The sequence below is a fragment of the Pieris napi genome, chromosome 22, assembly GCF_905475465.1.
Source record: "Pieris napi chromosome 22, ilPieNapi1.2, whole genome shotgun sequence".
Lineage (NCBI taxonomy): Eukaryota > Metazoa > Arthropoda > Insecta > Lepidoptera > Pieridae > Pieris > Pieris napi.
In genome coordinates, this window is record NC_062255.1 from 2,190,064 (window position 1) to 2,203,603 (window position 13,540).

Consider the following 13,540-nt stretch of genomic DNA (forward strand, 5'->3'; position numbering starts at 1 on the left):
CAGATCCCCTTGAACACACACAAAAAATTTCATCAAAATCGGTCCAGTCGTTTGAGAGAAGTTCAGTGACATACACACTCACAGAAGAATTATATGTATAAAGATTTATAGTCTATTTAAACGTAGATTAGTTTAGCTACAATTAAATATAGAGCATATTTAGTTTTAACTCAAAAAATTCTCACCTGTCTCTGTGTGCCTTGCATCTCCCCTGGTACATTCTGTGTGCTCAACACGAGGTGCCGGGCCATCAACACGTAGAACAACGCGATGACAGCCAGGGGAAGAGAGTAGTAGACCAGGAACTTCATCAGCACCATGGTACGAGCATAACTTTCTCCCCACTCCACGGGATACGGGTAGCATACTAAAAACTGTAATTTAAGGTTCAGATTTTTATTTTAAACTAGCTGCCTCAGCGAACTTCGTTTCGCCTTAATTACTTTTTTCCAAGCCTAACTTTTTGGTAGCTACATATGGTACATTTTGCTATGCATATAGACTGTTCAGTTTTCCGGAAAACCTAAGTACTACTTGTAATTTTTTTCCAATGTTCTCTCCATAGCCTAGTAGATAGTACCGGTGACCCCAGAGCTGGTGCTTTTCTATCTCAACGAATAAGTATCGAAATACAGCGAGGAAATGCTGCCAGCGTTAAAGGTACACTGCCACAGGGACTAAACTTTTTAAATTTGTTTTGATTTTAATTATTTCTATTATTACTTTGTAGGTTAAGAAAATTGTAAATACTGTAGGTATAGTTAAGTTACTACAGTTATTAATGATGTTACGAATGTGGTACAGCTGTAATACTAAATCATAACTAGTTAATCGCGGCAACTTTCAAGAGTGAAACGAAAAATTACGCAACTGTCACTCGCACCATGTTACAGCGCACATGACCGTATTTTGTGTGCGTAATTAGTGTATTTCTACGCGTAATTTACGGCTTTTTAGTATAATTAAATTCCTCGTTGATTTATTTAAAAATAAACGCTTGAATGGATCTACGGCGTTTTCTATCCGTAACAGTCTGTATTTTTGTCATTAAATAAATAATAAACAGGAATAGAACTAAACTTTTTGTGTTAAAAACCTAGTGTAATATAAGTGCAAGTGCGGTATCTCGGACACACGAACATAGTGTCTAATCATTATAGAACACTAAGACTGTTGATGAACATTACCTTAGTTTAAGCTATTTATTAGCATTGTAGAAAATTATGTCAACATAATATTACTTATTAGCCATAATTATTGTTTAGGCTAGATTGTTATTCATGTAAAGTCGCACTCTTTTTTGTGACCTTTATAATTATAATAAAAATCGGTTGTCTGTAAAGTTGGTTTACTGACGATAGTTGAACGTGACAACGTCATAAAAAATATTGGTTGCATTTTTCAAAAAACAATTTTTATTTTATTTGTTTGATAGGTATTTTGTATGGATATTGAGAAGGAGGTAAATGGAAATCACAATTGAAATGATCAAGTTACATTTATTTGTACGCATAAATACAATTATGTCAATTTTAAATGGAACGCCTCAGAGCGAGGTAACGCCTCAAAGCGAGGTAACGCCGCATGAGTCATGTTTTTTCGTGCGTGCAGCCGGCTCCATCGAATTATAAGACGTTGTCACGTCAAAAATAATAATAATTGAGACCGAATCAGGCATGAAAGTCACACGCCGATGACACACCGATACTGCTCAGTGAGATTTTCCGTATTTTTAGTGTATTTTTCCGTCATTATGTCAACAAATAAGAAAAACTTAAATAATGAATGGGGTATAGACTAATTCTGTGTCAAACGTGCTAAAGTCGCTTTAGTATTAATGGTTTAGGTCTTTGGTTCACAGAGCAAAAAATAATTCGCATTTATAACAACCATAAATCACCGTCTAGCTTTCTTTTCTAACACTAATTGGCATCATGTTACACGACGCCCTTTTATTTAATACTAGTTTCAGGCCTGTCTTTGCATAGTCCACAATTATTTTAATTATATAGAATATTTATCATTAAGATTAAAATAAAAAATTGCGGAAATAAAATTAAGGTAGTCGAAATATATTTATTTAAAATTTTCTGAAAGTAATAAGCAGTGTTGGCATCAGCGTGCGACCCTCATATCTGAGGTCGTAGGTTCGATCCCCGACTGTGCACCAATGGATTTTCTGTCTATGTGCATTTAACATTCGGTCGAACGGTGAAGTACAACGTTCCTTCACCGTTCAGTAAACTATTAATATTTAAGAAATTTCAAGTGCATTTATAGTGTTCACCATAATTTTTTCAAATATATAAAAAAATTCAATACCTTAAATAAATTAATTAATGTTCCGTAGTCGCTTTTGACGCCACGCAAGAATCCTAAAAATGTCACGCGCAGACCTATTTTCAGCATTAAATAATATAATTTTTTTTTATAAATAATGGAGATAGAGTTCCGAGAGCTAAGAGTTTTTTATTTGAAATTTCCTCCTCTTTCAAATTTCTTAAATATTAATAGTTTATTAAATATTGGCAAAAAACGAAATGCCATTTTTTTTTTCATCTTTAATTGTTTATAACTTTTGCAATTTTTTATGTGCTAATACACGCTTTTGGAACATTTTTCTAGACGTCATTCCGGATCCAATGAGCTATCGCACATAATTTTAAGAGCAGTATCTCTATTTTGTACCATTTTCAACTTGTCGACTAGACTAGTGAGGAAACCGGCTTGCCTTAGTCCTAAACAGTCGACGGCGTGTATCACGGAGGCTGATCACCTACTTGCCTATTAGATTTACAATAAAGCACATAAAGAAATCTGAGGCCAACCAAAAGAAACCTAAAAAAGTTGTAGCGTGGTAGCGTAATTACTTTATAATATTGTTAGCTGTCAATTAGGTCTTATCTTTAAGAAGCACATACAACTTTTCAACAAAATTTCTTTAATCGTAAGCTCATGTCTGAGGGTTTCAGCAAGGAAGCATCTGGACCGGACTGGTGAACTTCCACCGGTTTCTGACCAGCGCCTCTCTTATGACAGACAACAGTTTTGAGGAGGATGAGTCTTTCACTTGATCGTTCCATCTGGTTGGTGAACGGCCACGTTTTTCCTTCTGTGTTACCAACCACGAACAGTTTCTCCAAGTTCTCATCGCCTCTACGCAATTTGAAGCCTAATAACTCATGAAAATTTTAATATAAGAAGGTATTAATCATATTTCGTATTTAATTTAATATTTCGTAAGCGGATTATCTTAGAGAGAAAATCTTAACAAGGCCGCATAGAAGCTTTATAACCTCAGTAAAATTATAATACAAGATGCTAATATTAGAAAATTTAAGGTTTTTGTCGGATAGTCCTTTTATTTAGGTTTAAGAATAACTTTATTTCTCATAAGAATTGCATACAAAATTCACTTACTGAGAAACACATATTTAAAACTAAGATTAAAAATTAGAAATTAGAGATTAGAGCGCACAGATGTAGGTACATATATAAAATAACAAAACAGAACAGCACCAAAAATGTGGGTAGACATAAAAAACTTGATCAGTCAACTAAGCAAAACACGGATGTTTGAATTTGATTTTTTTTATTGAGGATATATAACGCTGCCGCCGATACCCTGTAACTTCCAGTAGCGATACTGACAACGATCTTAATCTCAATAATGAGTTTTCGCGAAATTAATGCTGCGTTAGTGCTCCGGATATTGAGAGAAATACATCTAACTTGCATACAAAAACGTTGGGACTGGTGTGGCAGAGTATGGGCTAAACCACAGGACAATGTAGCGATTAATACTCAGTCATTTGTTTTAAAATACTTATTTACTTTAACTCTTTCGGCCGGGGCCGCGCCGCCCCTGTGTACGTAGTGTGTGGCGTCAAGACAATAAGGGCGCCGCCATCGAAATAGTTTTTGTTACACTTACACAATAAAATATTCTGTCAATCAAAATCAATATACGTTTATTCAATTTAGATGCGTCTTAGGGCATGCTTATGAATGTCAAAAACGTTTACAAAATTCGCGAAAGAGCAAGACTACGCCATCCGTTCGCAAAACTACCAGGAGGCCTTGTTCTGAGAAGAACGGGCAAGAAACTCAAGTTTTACCCTCTACATTACAATTATTCAAAGGAAAATGTCATAAACCACAACGTCATTAAAGTTACATAAGTAAAAAAAAAAAAAAAAAAAAATCTGTTCTGTGATTTACCACATTCACCATTACACACATATTCACACACTGTGTAGTGGAGTATCGATAATTAAGTGGGTACAATAGGCGCAAATTTAAATAACATAAGTTTCGCTTTTTGTACACGTCACCTAAGATGATATTTACGTTTGTGGTTTAATTTTACTTTGTATGTCGTCTGTCTTTGATTTTAGATGTTGCCGCCAAAGCTACGTCCGTTCCTCTCCCTGAATAAGCAACCGGAGGCGAACTGGTTTTGCCTATTTAGGAAAATATAATCTAAGTATATAAAACAGGGAACATTTTGGTGCGTGGCAAAAACTGCCTTAAAATAGGCTCATTTTAGAACGAAAAATCTATAATCTCTCTATAACAAAATCTTACGCAAGTAATTAATCGATTATTACCCTAAAGTATGTCAATTAAAACTATTGTAACCAAAGATTTTAAGAAATGCTAATACAAACTTGTGTATTCAGATCTTGGCTACAATGAAACTTAAGCAATTCAAATCAAATTGCACTTCAGACTTCGTCAACTATGGCTTGCGATTATGACGGCTTTACTGCGTAGTATTGGTACGATATCAAAAGCCTTAAAATTGAGTAAATTTTTATTTAGTTGAAGTTAAAAAAAAATAATAGGCGATCAATACAATATTAGTATAGGTAAATATTTATATATTTTTTTAATTCATACCTTGTTGGCGTCTGTACCTACCGGTGACCTTTCCTCGGTCAACGAATAAGTGTCGCAATAGAGGGACATAAATGCTGCCAGCATTAAAGCTGCACTGCCAGAGACTAACTTTTTAAATTTATTTTTAATTATGTACAGCTTATTTATTATATTATATTAAAATAAATTATTTGAACGTGCGTTTCATAGGTTAAGACGGTTTTTGATTTACGGTTAATCAAGATTAATAGTAAATAGAAATCGATGCATAGTCAATTTTAGTGCCTGAAGGGCTAAACCACAGTACAAATTCCTTTAAATTGCTTTCAAACTAAAGAATGAAGAGAGAAATAAAAAATACAATCAATACAAAAACATTAAAGAAAGAGAAAATACGTATTAACAGAACCCGATGACATTTGTTTTATTAGAATGGCAACACCACGCAATATCATAGACATCACAAGTTGTAAATTGTCAATGTATCAAAGTAATTTTGTCACTGCGTTCGATCGTTCAGTTCAGTTGCTCTGATAGGCGCATACGTGCGTACTGACTTTTAAACTAAAATAAAAATGTCTAATATTAATCGCATCGAATCTGCGACATACATATTAAATATATCTTTAATTTATGGAGCCAAGCAATATCATCCCAGTCTAACCAAAAAATACTACTATTACTAGATAGAACTCGTAAGGATCGGTTATTGTCAACACAGAAGCATAGTTCAAACGTGTTTTCGCATTCGGGTTACAAACATGGATTGAAACAACAGTCAGTTGAACGTTTGTTTTGATAGTCCAGTTAGGTCTATTGCTTTATGGTTAGTTGTTATTTTTTACTCAGTTTGGAACTGACTTTATTCCTGAGAATCTGATGTTTGGATGAAAAATTACATAATCGTAGTAGTTTCTGTGTTTTATGTGTTTGTTAGGTAAAAAGTTTTTTTAATATAATTGTCTAAAATATCCTATTGATAATCTTTTCTTTATGTAACAGCAGGAAGACTGGCAGAGGCTCCGCCGAAGTGAAACCGCCGCCCGTGAACACTCACATTGTGAGAAGGCTCGCAAGTGCGTTGCCGGTCTTTTAGAATTGGTAAGTCGCCTTGGTTTGGAAATACTTCAGTGAAAACTGCCTTATAAAACGGTCAGTTATGGAACAGTTGTCTATTTTGAGGTCTACCTATATTTAGAATAAGTTAATAGAAATTAAATTTATATGTTTATTTAATTTTAGTTGTCTTTGTTCTGAAAAGTTTAACTGAAAACAAGATATTTGGATAGAAATAAAACAATGCCTATCTTATTATTATGCAAATTAAAAATGAATCGCAAAAGCGCAAAACTCAAAGGCGGCTGGACCAATTCGAGTATTTTTCCTGAACTCTGGGGTTATTATGGAGAAAATAGTTTTATCTAGTACGTAGGTTTTTTATTCCAGAAAAGGGAACAGTCTATATGGGATAGCATAGCAAAATGTTTCATATATTAGTATGTAGCTACTAAAAAGGCTAGCAAAAAAAACATGTTAAGGAGAAACGAAGTTCTCGGCACCTAGTTATTATATACAAAAAGAAATCTTAGTCTATTTCCACAATTTCGTACTGAACAAATTATTATTAATTTATGGTAAATTCACCTTAAGGTGGGAACTGACCAACGTTACGAGGTGTAATGTAACATGTAATGTAATGTTACACAGCGAGTATTCCGTGCAGTCAGTACGTCGTGTTACGGGGAAAAACAACGTAACACGACGTACTGACTGCACGAATGCTCGCTGTACAACATTACATTACATGTTACATTACACTTCGTAACATTGGTCAGTTCCCACCTTTAGATACAATTATAATTATGTTATTATATTAGTTTCCACTTTCAGCATCGCCTGTTGGTTTTGTGTATTTCACAAAAATCTTGCGACCTCTTAATAATCCATCCAGGTATCTGGACAGACACATTTCTGCGCCTGCGTTTTATTGATGAATGATTGTTTTATTTTGTAATGAGCATTATTGATATTACTGCGCATATTTTGTGTATTTTGGCAGTGTTTTATTAATACCAGACCGAAACCCTTTTTCGCCTTATAGTGTTAAAGGATATTAAAAAGACTTAGACCTACCTTCTTAGTTGGATTAACAACGAATTCTCTAAGATACGAGCCTATATAGGCCGGTGTCGCAATGGCGCCTGCAAGCAGCCATATTCCAATTGCGGTTGCGACTGTCAATCTTGTAGCGCGCTTGCTCCCACCTGAAAATAATAATACAATGGCGCTACAGACTTATACGGGTCTTTGTCATATTGAAAAAGATTTTTCAAAATTAATTATAATAATTATAATTAATAATCAGTAATAATTACATTACAATTAATATTAATAATATTTTTTTTTTTAAAGACAATTCACACCAATTGACCTAGTTCCATGCTAAGCTGGTGAAGCTTGTGTAATGGGTACTAGGCAATGGATATACATGCATATTATAGATAGATATACATATAAATACATATTTAAACACCCAAGACCTAAGAACAACACCAAATGCTCATCACATCGATGTTCGCCTCAGCCGGGGATCGAACCCGGGACCCATGGATTCGCAGTCAGGGGTACTAACCACTAGACCAATGAGTCGTCAAATTATGTATATATTATAAAAATATATACATAATTATAAATTGTGTATCATAAAAAAACGTATATTACGTGTTTTTATGATACACAATTTATGATACAGAATTGGCATTCTGATAAACAATAAACTACAAGCTCGTAAAATTACTGCTTTACGACTGATTTGAGCGCGACCGCCGCTGTGAAAACCGCTGTGTGAGTTCGAAAAGTGAGTTACAGAATCGCAAGGCAGTATTTATTAGAGAGAATTAGATCGATACCTGTAAATGAATTATCAAATGTAGCACTGTCGAAATCTAGTATTCACTTGAAGTGATACAATTTCATCTTTATCAAAGAAAAAACCTGTAAGGTTCGCAATCAAAGCTAGTTTCCGTAATTTTCGGTGACCTTTACGAAAAACATTCCTTCGGGACGCCGCAGGAAGACGAATAGGTGAAAATATTGTGTGTCTAGGATTCAATAACGTCCATAAAATGTTATCAGTCTATTTTCGCTTCAATACCACTCAAACGATCAATGAATAAGACTGAAATGGAGCAAGAACAGTCGCCGACAAAAGTGCTTAAGTAATGTGATTTTGATAACGTTTAAGGATTTAAAAATGTTGGTAAATATTTTATCACAAGGCAATTGGAAATTTTGCTTTCTGTTTTGTTTGGTTTGATGTTGTTGACTTAAGATATAGATAACCCTCTATGGGTTAATGTAGATGGCGCGATTATAAATTTGTAGTTTAAGTTTAAATTATCTGTATCCTCATTTAATGATAATATAAATTTTACAATTACAGTTAAGATGACTCCAAAATTCTTGACAATGATTGTAATTTTTGAAGTCGTTATGTAATCCGAATGGTCATCTTAATGAAGCAAGTTTTTATGTAAATTGTTGACGAAATGAACTTGTACTGTAATAGATATTATACTCATTGATTTTTTATTGTAGTTGTTTCTAATTACAAATTCTACTTAAAATTATAAATTTAATAATTAATTTATATAAATTAATTATTAATAATTTTTTTATAATATTAGGACACTTTCTTAGATTAGGTTTTAACTTATAAATAGGTTAAAAAGTGTCACTTAAAGTTAGTGTTTGGAGTCCGAAGAAAACATTTTAAGAAAATAATTTAGCAGGACACTTTTAAAGATTACTGAAGCTCACAACTGAAGGCTCCATCGTTTCGTTAATGTTATTACAACTTGTTGTTGTTTGTTAAATACTAAAAGAATCTACTTGGTTTCACAATAAATAATTGATTGAAAAACTCGACTGAAAAAAATTGTTAATTTTTTTTGGAAAATAATTTGGGACCAGGGGACCCCTTTGTTGCCCCGAGCCTCCAGGCTTCTAAATCCAGCCAGAGTCAGTGGAACAAATATATAAAACCACAGTGTCCGTTAATGGATACCAAAAGTATTTATGCCAACAGTAGTTAAATCATTCACCATAAAATATACACGATTTTTATACAAACTGCATTATGGCTTTATTATTTCTATCCTTTAATGTACCCAACGTAGTTTGTGTTATGGATGGATTTTTTTTTTCGTGGGGAAATGCGTCACGAAATGCGGCACGGTTGACCTGGTGGGGAAGGGTTATGTGGGACTCGCTGTTGTGCATACCCACTAAAACCCCACGGCGCCACCAGAAATCGCCCGGGGCAAGACACGGTAGCAGTGTAGCCTTGTCCGCATCGAGCCACGCCATCAGCCGTTAAACGCACGGTCCTCTACGGCCACGAATGATGTGGAATAGACCTTGGCACAGCAAGGGCCTTTCACATCGGCCAAATCACCCTGTTTTATAAAGCTGGGGTAGGCCGGGTACAATGCTTGCAGGGATCCCTTTTTTGGACGCATAAACCCCTGTTCCCCCGTTGGAGCAACTGCGTGCCCAGGATTACACACAGGGTTGCACGGTGCAACGGCGACGCTGTGGTCTTCTACGGAGAGGCGGGTGGGCTGCAGGATCATACTCCCTGGCCCTCTCCGCCTCTTCCTTATGGTGCTTTTGGCTTCACAGAATCTCTGGAAGATTTCCCACATGCCGTCACTGTCCGAGCTTGTAACTGCTACTCTCACAATGTTATCGAGGGTAGCGTCCTCGCCCTGTAGCATGGATGGATGCTTCTTCCTATTCGGTGCACTCTTGACAGAGCGGTCGTGATCGCTAGGAAGTAGTTGTAGTAGTAGGGGCAGATGTGATGCGTTTTACGACATTTTGCCATCGTCGCCTATCAGTGGTCATCCTGTTGCATTGATTGACAGAGTCTCCTACGGCCGACTTAATTTGGTCAGTCCAACGCGTAGGTGACCTTCCGCGCGGTCTAGTGCCTTCCACCTTCCCCTGGACGACAAGGCGTTCGATGGACTGATCACCACGCCGAGATACGTGACCGAAGAATGTAAGGATGCGAGATTGTACTGTTGAAAACAGACGCTGCTTAATACCGAGTTCTTGAAGTATCGAGACGTTTGTACGAAACTCGGTCCACGAAACCCCAAGCATTCTCCTCCAGCACCACATTTCCAGAGCGTCTATTTTCTGCTTTTCCACATCTCGCAAGGTCCACGTTTCAGCTGCGTACAGAAATATGGGGAATATAAGTGTCTTCACGAGCCTGGTCTTCGTGGCTTTTGTTATATTCCTGTTTCTCCATATTTTTTTCATCTTGTCCATCGCCGTTCTTGTGATGCCCATACGTCGTTTGACCTCATCGATGCATCCGCCATGGCTTGAAATCTGAGCCCCAAGATAAACATAAGATTGGACCACGTTGCATTTCGCGATTTGAGTAACTTGAGGCGAATTATTTCTGGCACGGTCAACAATCATCACCTTGGTTTTGCTGCGATTTATCTTTAGTCCAAACTCATGGCTCACTCGTTCCATCCTTGACAGAAGCTCTTCCAAGTGTTGCGAACTGGATGCAAGCAAAGTGGTATCATCCGCGTAACGCAGGTTCGCAATTCTGTATCCACCAATTGTTACACCGTCTGTCCAGTCTTCGAAAGTGATGCGCATTATTAGCTCCGTGTACACGTTGGATAAGAGCGGTGATATTATGCAACCCTGGCGTACTCCAGCACTAGGATGGAAATCACCTGATAGGACATCATCTGTGCGTACTGAAGCTGTGCCTTCTTCATAAAGCCGTCTCAAAAGGTGCACAAGATGTTTTGGTGTACCCATGTCTAGCAGAGTCTTCCACAGCACCGGCCATCTCACAGAGTCGAATGCTTTTGAGAAATCAACAAAGCAAATGAACACGGGCTTATTAAATTCTCTTGACTTCTCTATGATCTGGCGTAAAATAAGAATTTGTTCCCGAGTGCCTTTCCCCTTGACAAAACCGGCCTGTTCCGGAGCGATCTCCTTAGAGAGGTAGGCTTTCAGGCGCTCGTTGAGAATATGTAACAATATTTTGCTAGCGTGTGGTATCAGAGCAATGAGGCGGTAATTGTTACATTTCTTCGTTGAGCCCTTCTTATGCAGGGGTGTGAATATAGTGTGTGTCCATTCTGAAGGCCAAACTCCTGTCTGCCACACCTTATTGCAGATGAGATGAAACATCTGGTCGCCACGTTCTCCTAAGGCTTTAATTGTCTCTATAGGAATTGCATCTCTGCCAGTTGCTTTTTTGCTTTTCAGGTGTTTTATGGCAGTTCTTACTTCGGACAAAAGGATGTCTGGTTCCAAATTCTCTGGCTCTGGTTCTGTGCTTATAGACAGTCGCGACTGCGGATCCAGGAACAATGACTGGCAATAGCTCCTCCACGTTTCAGAGATCTGTTCGAGTTCTGTTACCACTTCATTTTTGTCGTTCTCGATAGCCCAGGTTTTAGCAGGTAGAGATTTAGTAATAAGACGAATTTTGTGGTAAAGGTCTCTAGACTCGTGCTTCATAGCATGTTTTTCAAGTTCGTCACAAATGCTATGAAGGTGGGAATTATGGTCTCGCCTGCAGCAGGCTTGGATGTTAGCAGACAGCCGATTCAGTTCTCTTATGTCTGCTCCTGCGGCTTTCTTAAAGCGCCTCTCTTCTATAAGGGCAAGGGTACTGTCCGTCATCCAGTGTTGACGTTTGCGCGTTTCTGATCCCGGACTAGACTCCGTGACTGCATTTTGGATGAGTTCTTTAGCCTTATTCCATAGCGTGTCTGGTGTAGCTTCGGTGTGGTTTACAACTGTCCAATCTGTCCAACTCCGCTCAATGGCTGTAGTGAATTTCTCGTTATCTGCTACTTCAATCCGTCTTGTCTTCTTGGAGGATCGAGCGGCTTTGAGCTTCAACCTCATCTTTGCGATAACGAGTTCGTGATCGGAACCACAATCAGCCCCAGGAAGCGTGTGGGCATTAAGAATAGAGGTGCGCCAACGTGATCTTATCAGTATGTAGTCGATCTGATTTTTGGTTCTACCTCCAGGTGACGTCCAGGTGAACAGTCTACGGGGATGGTGTTGGAATAGACTGTTCACCACTACCATGTTGTTCTCGTCTGCAAACTGCATGAGTCTTTCACCTCTTTCGTTACGTACCCCAAATCCGAAGTTTCCCACTGATTTGCTGTACTGGGCAGAGTTTGCGCCAATTTTTGCGTTGAAATCACCCATTATTATAAGTAACTCTCTATTAGGGATTTTGGCAATTGTTGCTTGTAAATCTTGGTAAAAACTCTCCAGTACGAGGGGTAGAGCTTCACTAGTGGGGGCATATGCCTGTATTAGGTTCAAGTTTACAGGTGACGCTTTGAGCTTCATAGACATAATGCGGTCGCTAACTGCCTCATACCCTATCACACTGTTATTCTGATGCTTAGGAATTAGAATCGCTACTCCGTTTTGGCTACTGTCATCGCTACTGGAAAAGTAAACAGCATGGGCGTCGGTAAAGAAGTGCCCGTTGCTTCTCCAGTGCGTTTCTGTTAGACCGCAAATGGATAAACCACATCTGGTGACTTCCCTCTCCACGATATTAAGTTTACCGGGCTTTAGCAACCCGCGAACATTCCACGTGCCTATCTTCTGGATTTTTCGTAACTTGACGGAGTTTCCAGTAGCATTATTTCCACGTGGAGCCTGGTCTCTTACTCCAACATGGCCGGTAGTCCATTTCCCACCGCTCGCCCCGGACGCGGCGCGGCGCCGCTGGCTAGGCGGTTCGCATGGCAGTCGTGATTCTTTTGTGTCCACTTCCATAACGATTTTCTCGGGAGATTAGCTGCAGTGGTTTCCCGTTGCCTTCTGCACCAGTTCTTTTAGGGGTTATTTGAACCCGCTGTAGCCTCCTGTACTTAGGCCGCTGTAGCCTCTTCTGACCTCTGGTCAGGTATGTGGTTATACCGCCACTGCTCGGTCGCCATTGCCTCGTCTGTTATCTAGCAGGGGGACCACGGTATAGGAATACCGCCGCGGATGATGTGTTGTCCGCGCGTGCAGGTGAGGTTGACAGTTGGGGCCGGAAAGATGTTAAATCCGTTCTCCCCCATTACCCCCCTGCAACAAGCTGAATGATGGATGGATGCAACAAGCTAGAAATCCAACGGGAGTTACAGCTTGTGATAGGAGGAGGGTAGGGACAAAACGACAGACACGGAGGGTGATTGCCGTTGATTGGACGCATTTGAAACATAACTTGAGTCTTGTGTGATATATAAAATTTTGGATTATTTCGGTTGTAACTGTGTTGAGAGGTATGTTTCTTTAATTATTATTTTATAGTTTAGTTTTATGTTGTTGTGAAACTATCTGAAATGTTTTCTTGTTTTTAGCTTTGGGAAATGCCCTCAAATTAGATATTCATTTGTTATATAGTAAATTAACAATTTGTTGCTGTGGTAAACAACAACAACAGTGGTGGATAAACCAAAGTCCTCCTGGCTTTATTTATTTAAGTTAATTATAAGATTAGTTTAATCTATTTTAATCATTGTATTTTGCTAGCTTACTTGTTTGAGGTCCGTTTTAAAAATATCCTAATAAGTGCCAATTTGTTTTA

At 38.1% G+C, this 13,540-nt stretch overlaps 1 protein-coding gene across 1 annotated transcript in view; it reads right to left on the reverse strand.

The window, feature by feature from the left end:
- The window catches only part of LOC125060646 (neuropeptide CCHamide-1 receptor-like), a 153,397-nt gene that overhangs the window by 21,207 nt on the left and 118,650 nt on the right, over nucleotides 1-13,540 (reverse strand). The window contains exons 4-5 of the mRNA XM_047665634.1: nucleotides 7,015-7,145; nucleotides 186-374 (exon numbers count right to left, since the gene is read on the reverse strand). Coding sequence (XP_047521590.1) covers nucleotides 186-374; nucleotides 7,015-7,145 — 320 coding nt within the window. The remainder of the gene's footprint in view (nucleotides 1-185; nucleotides 375-7,014; nucleotides 7,146-13,540) is intronic.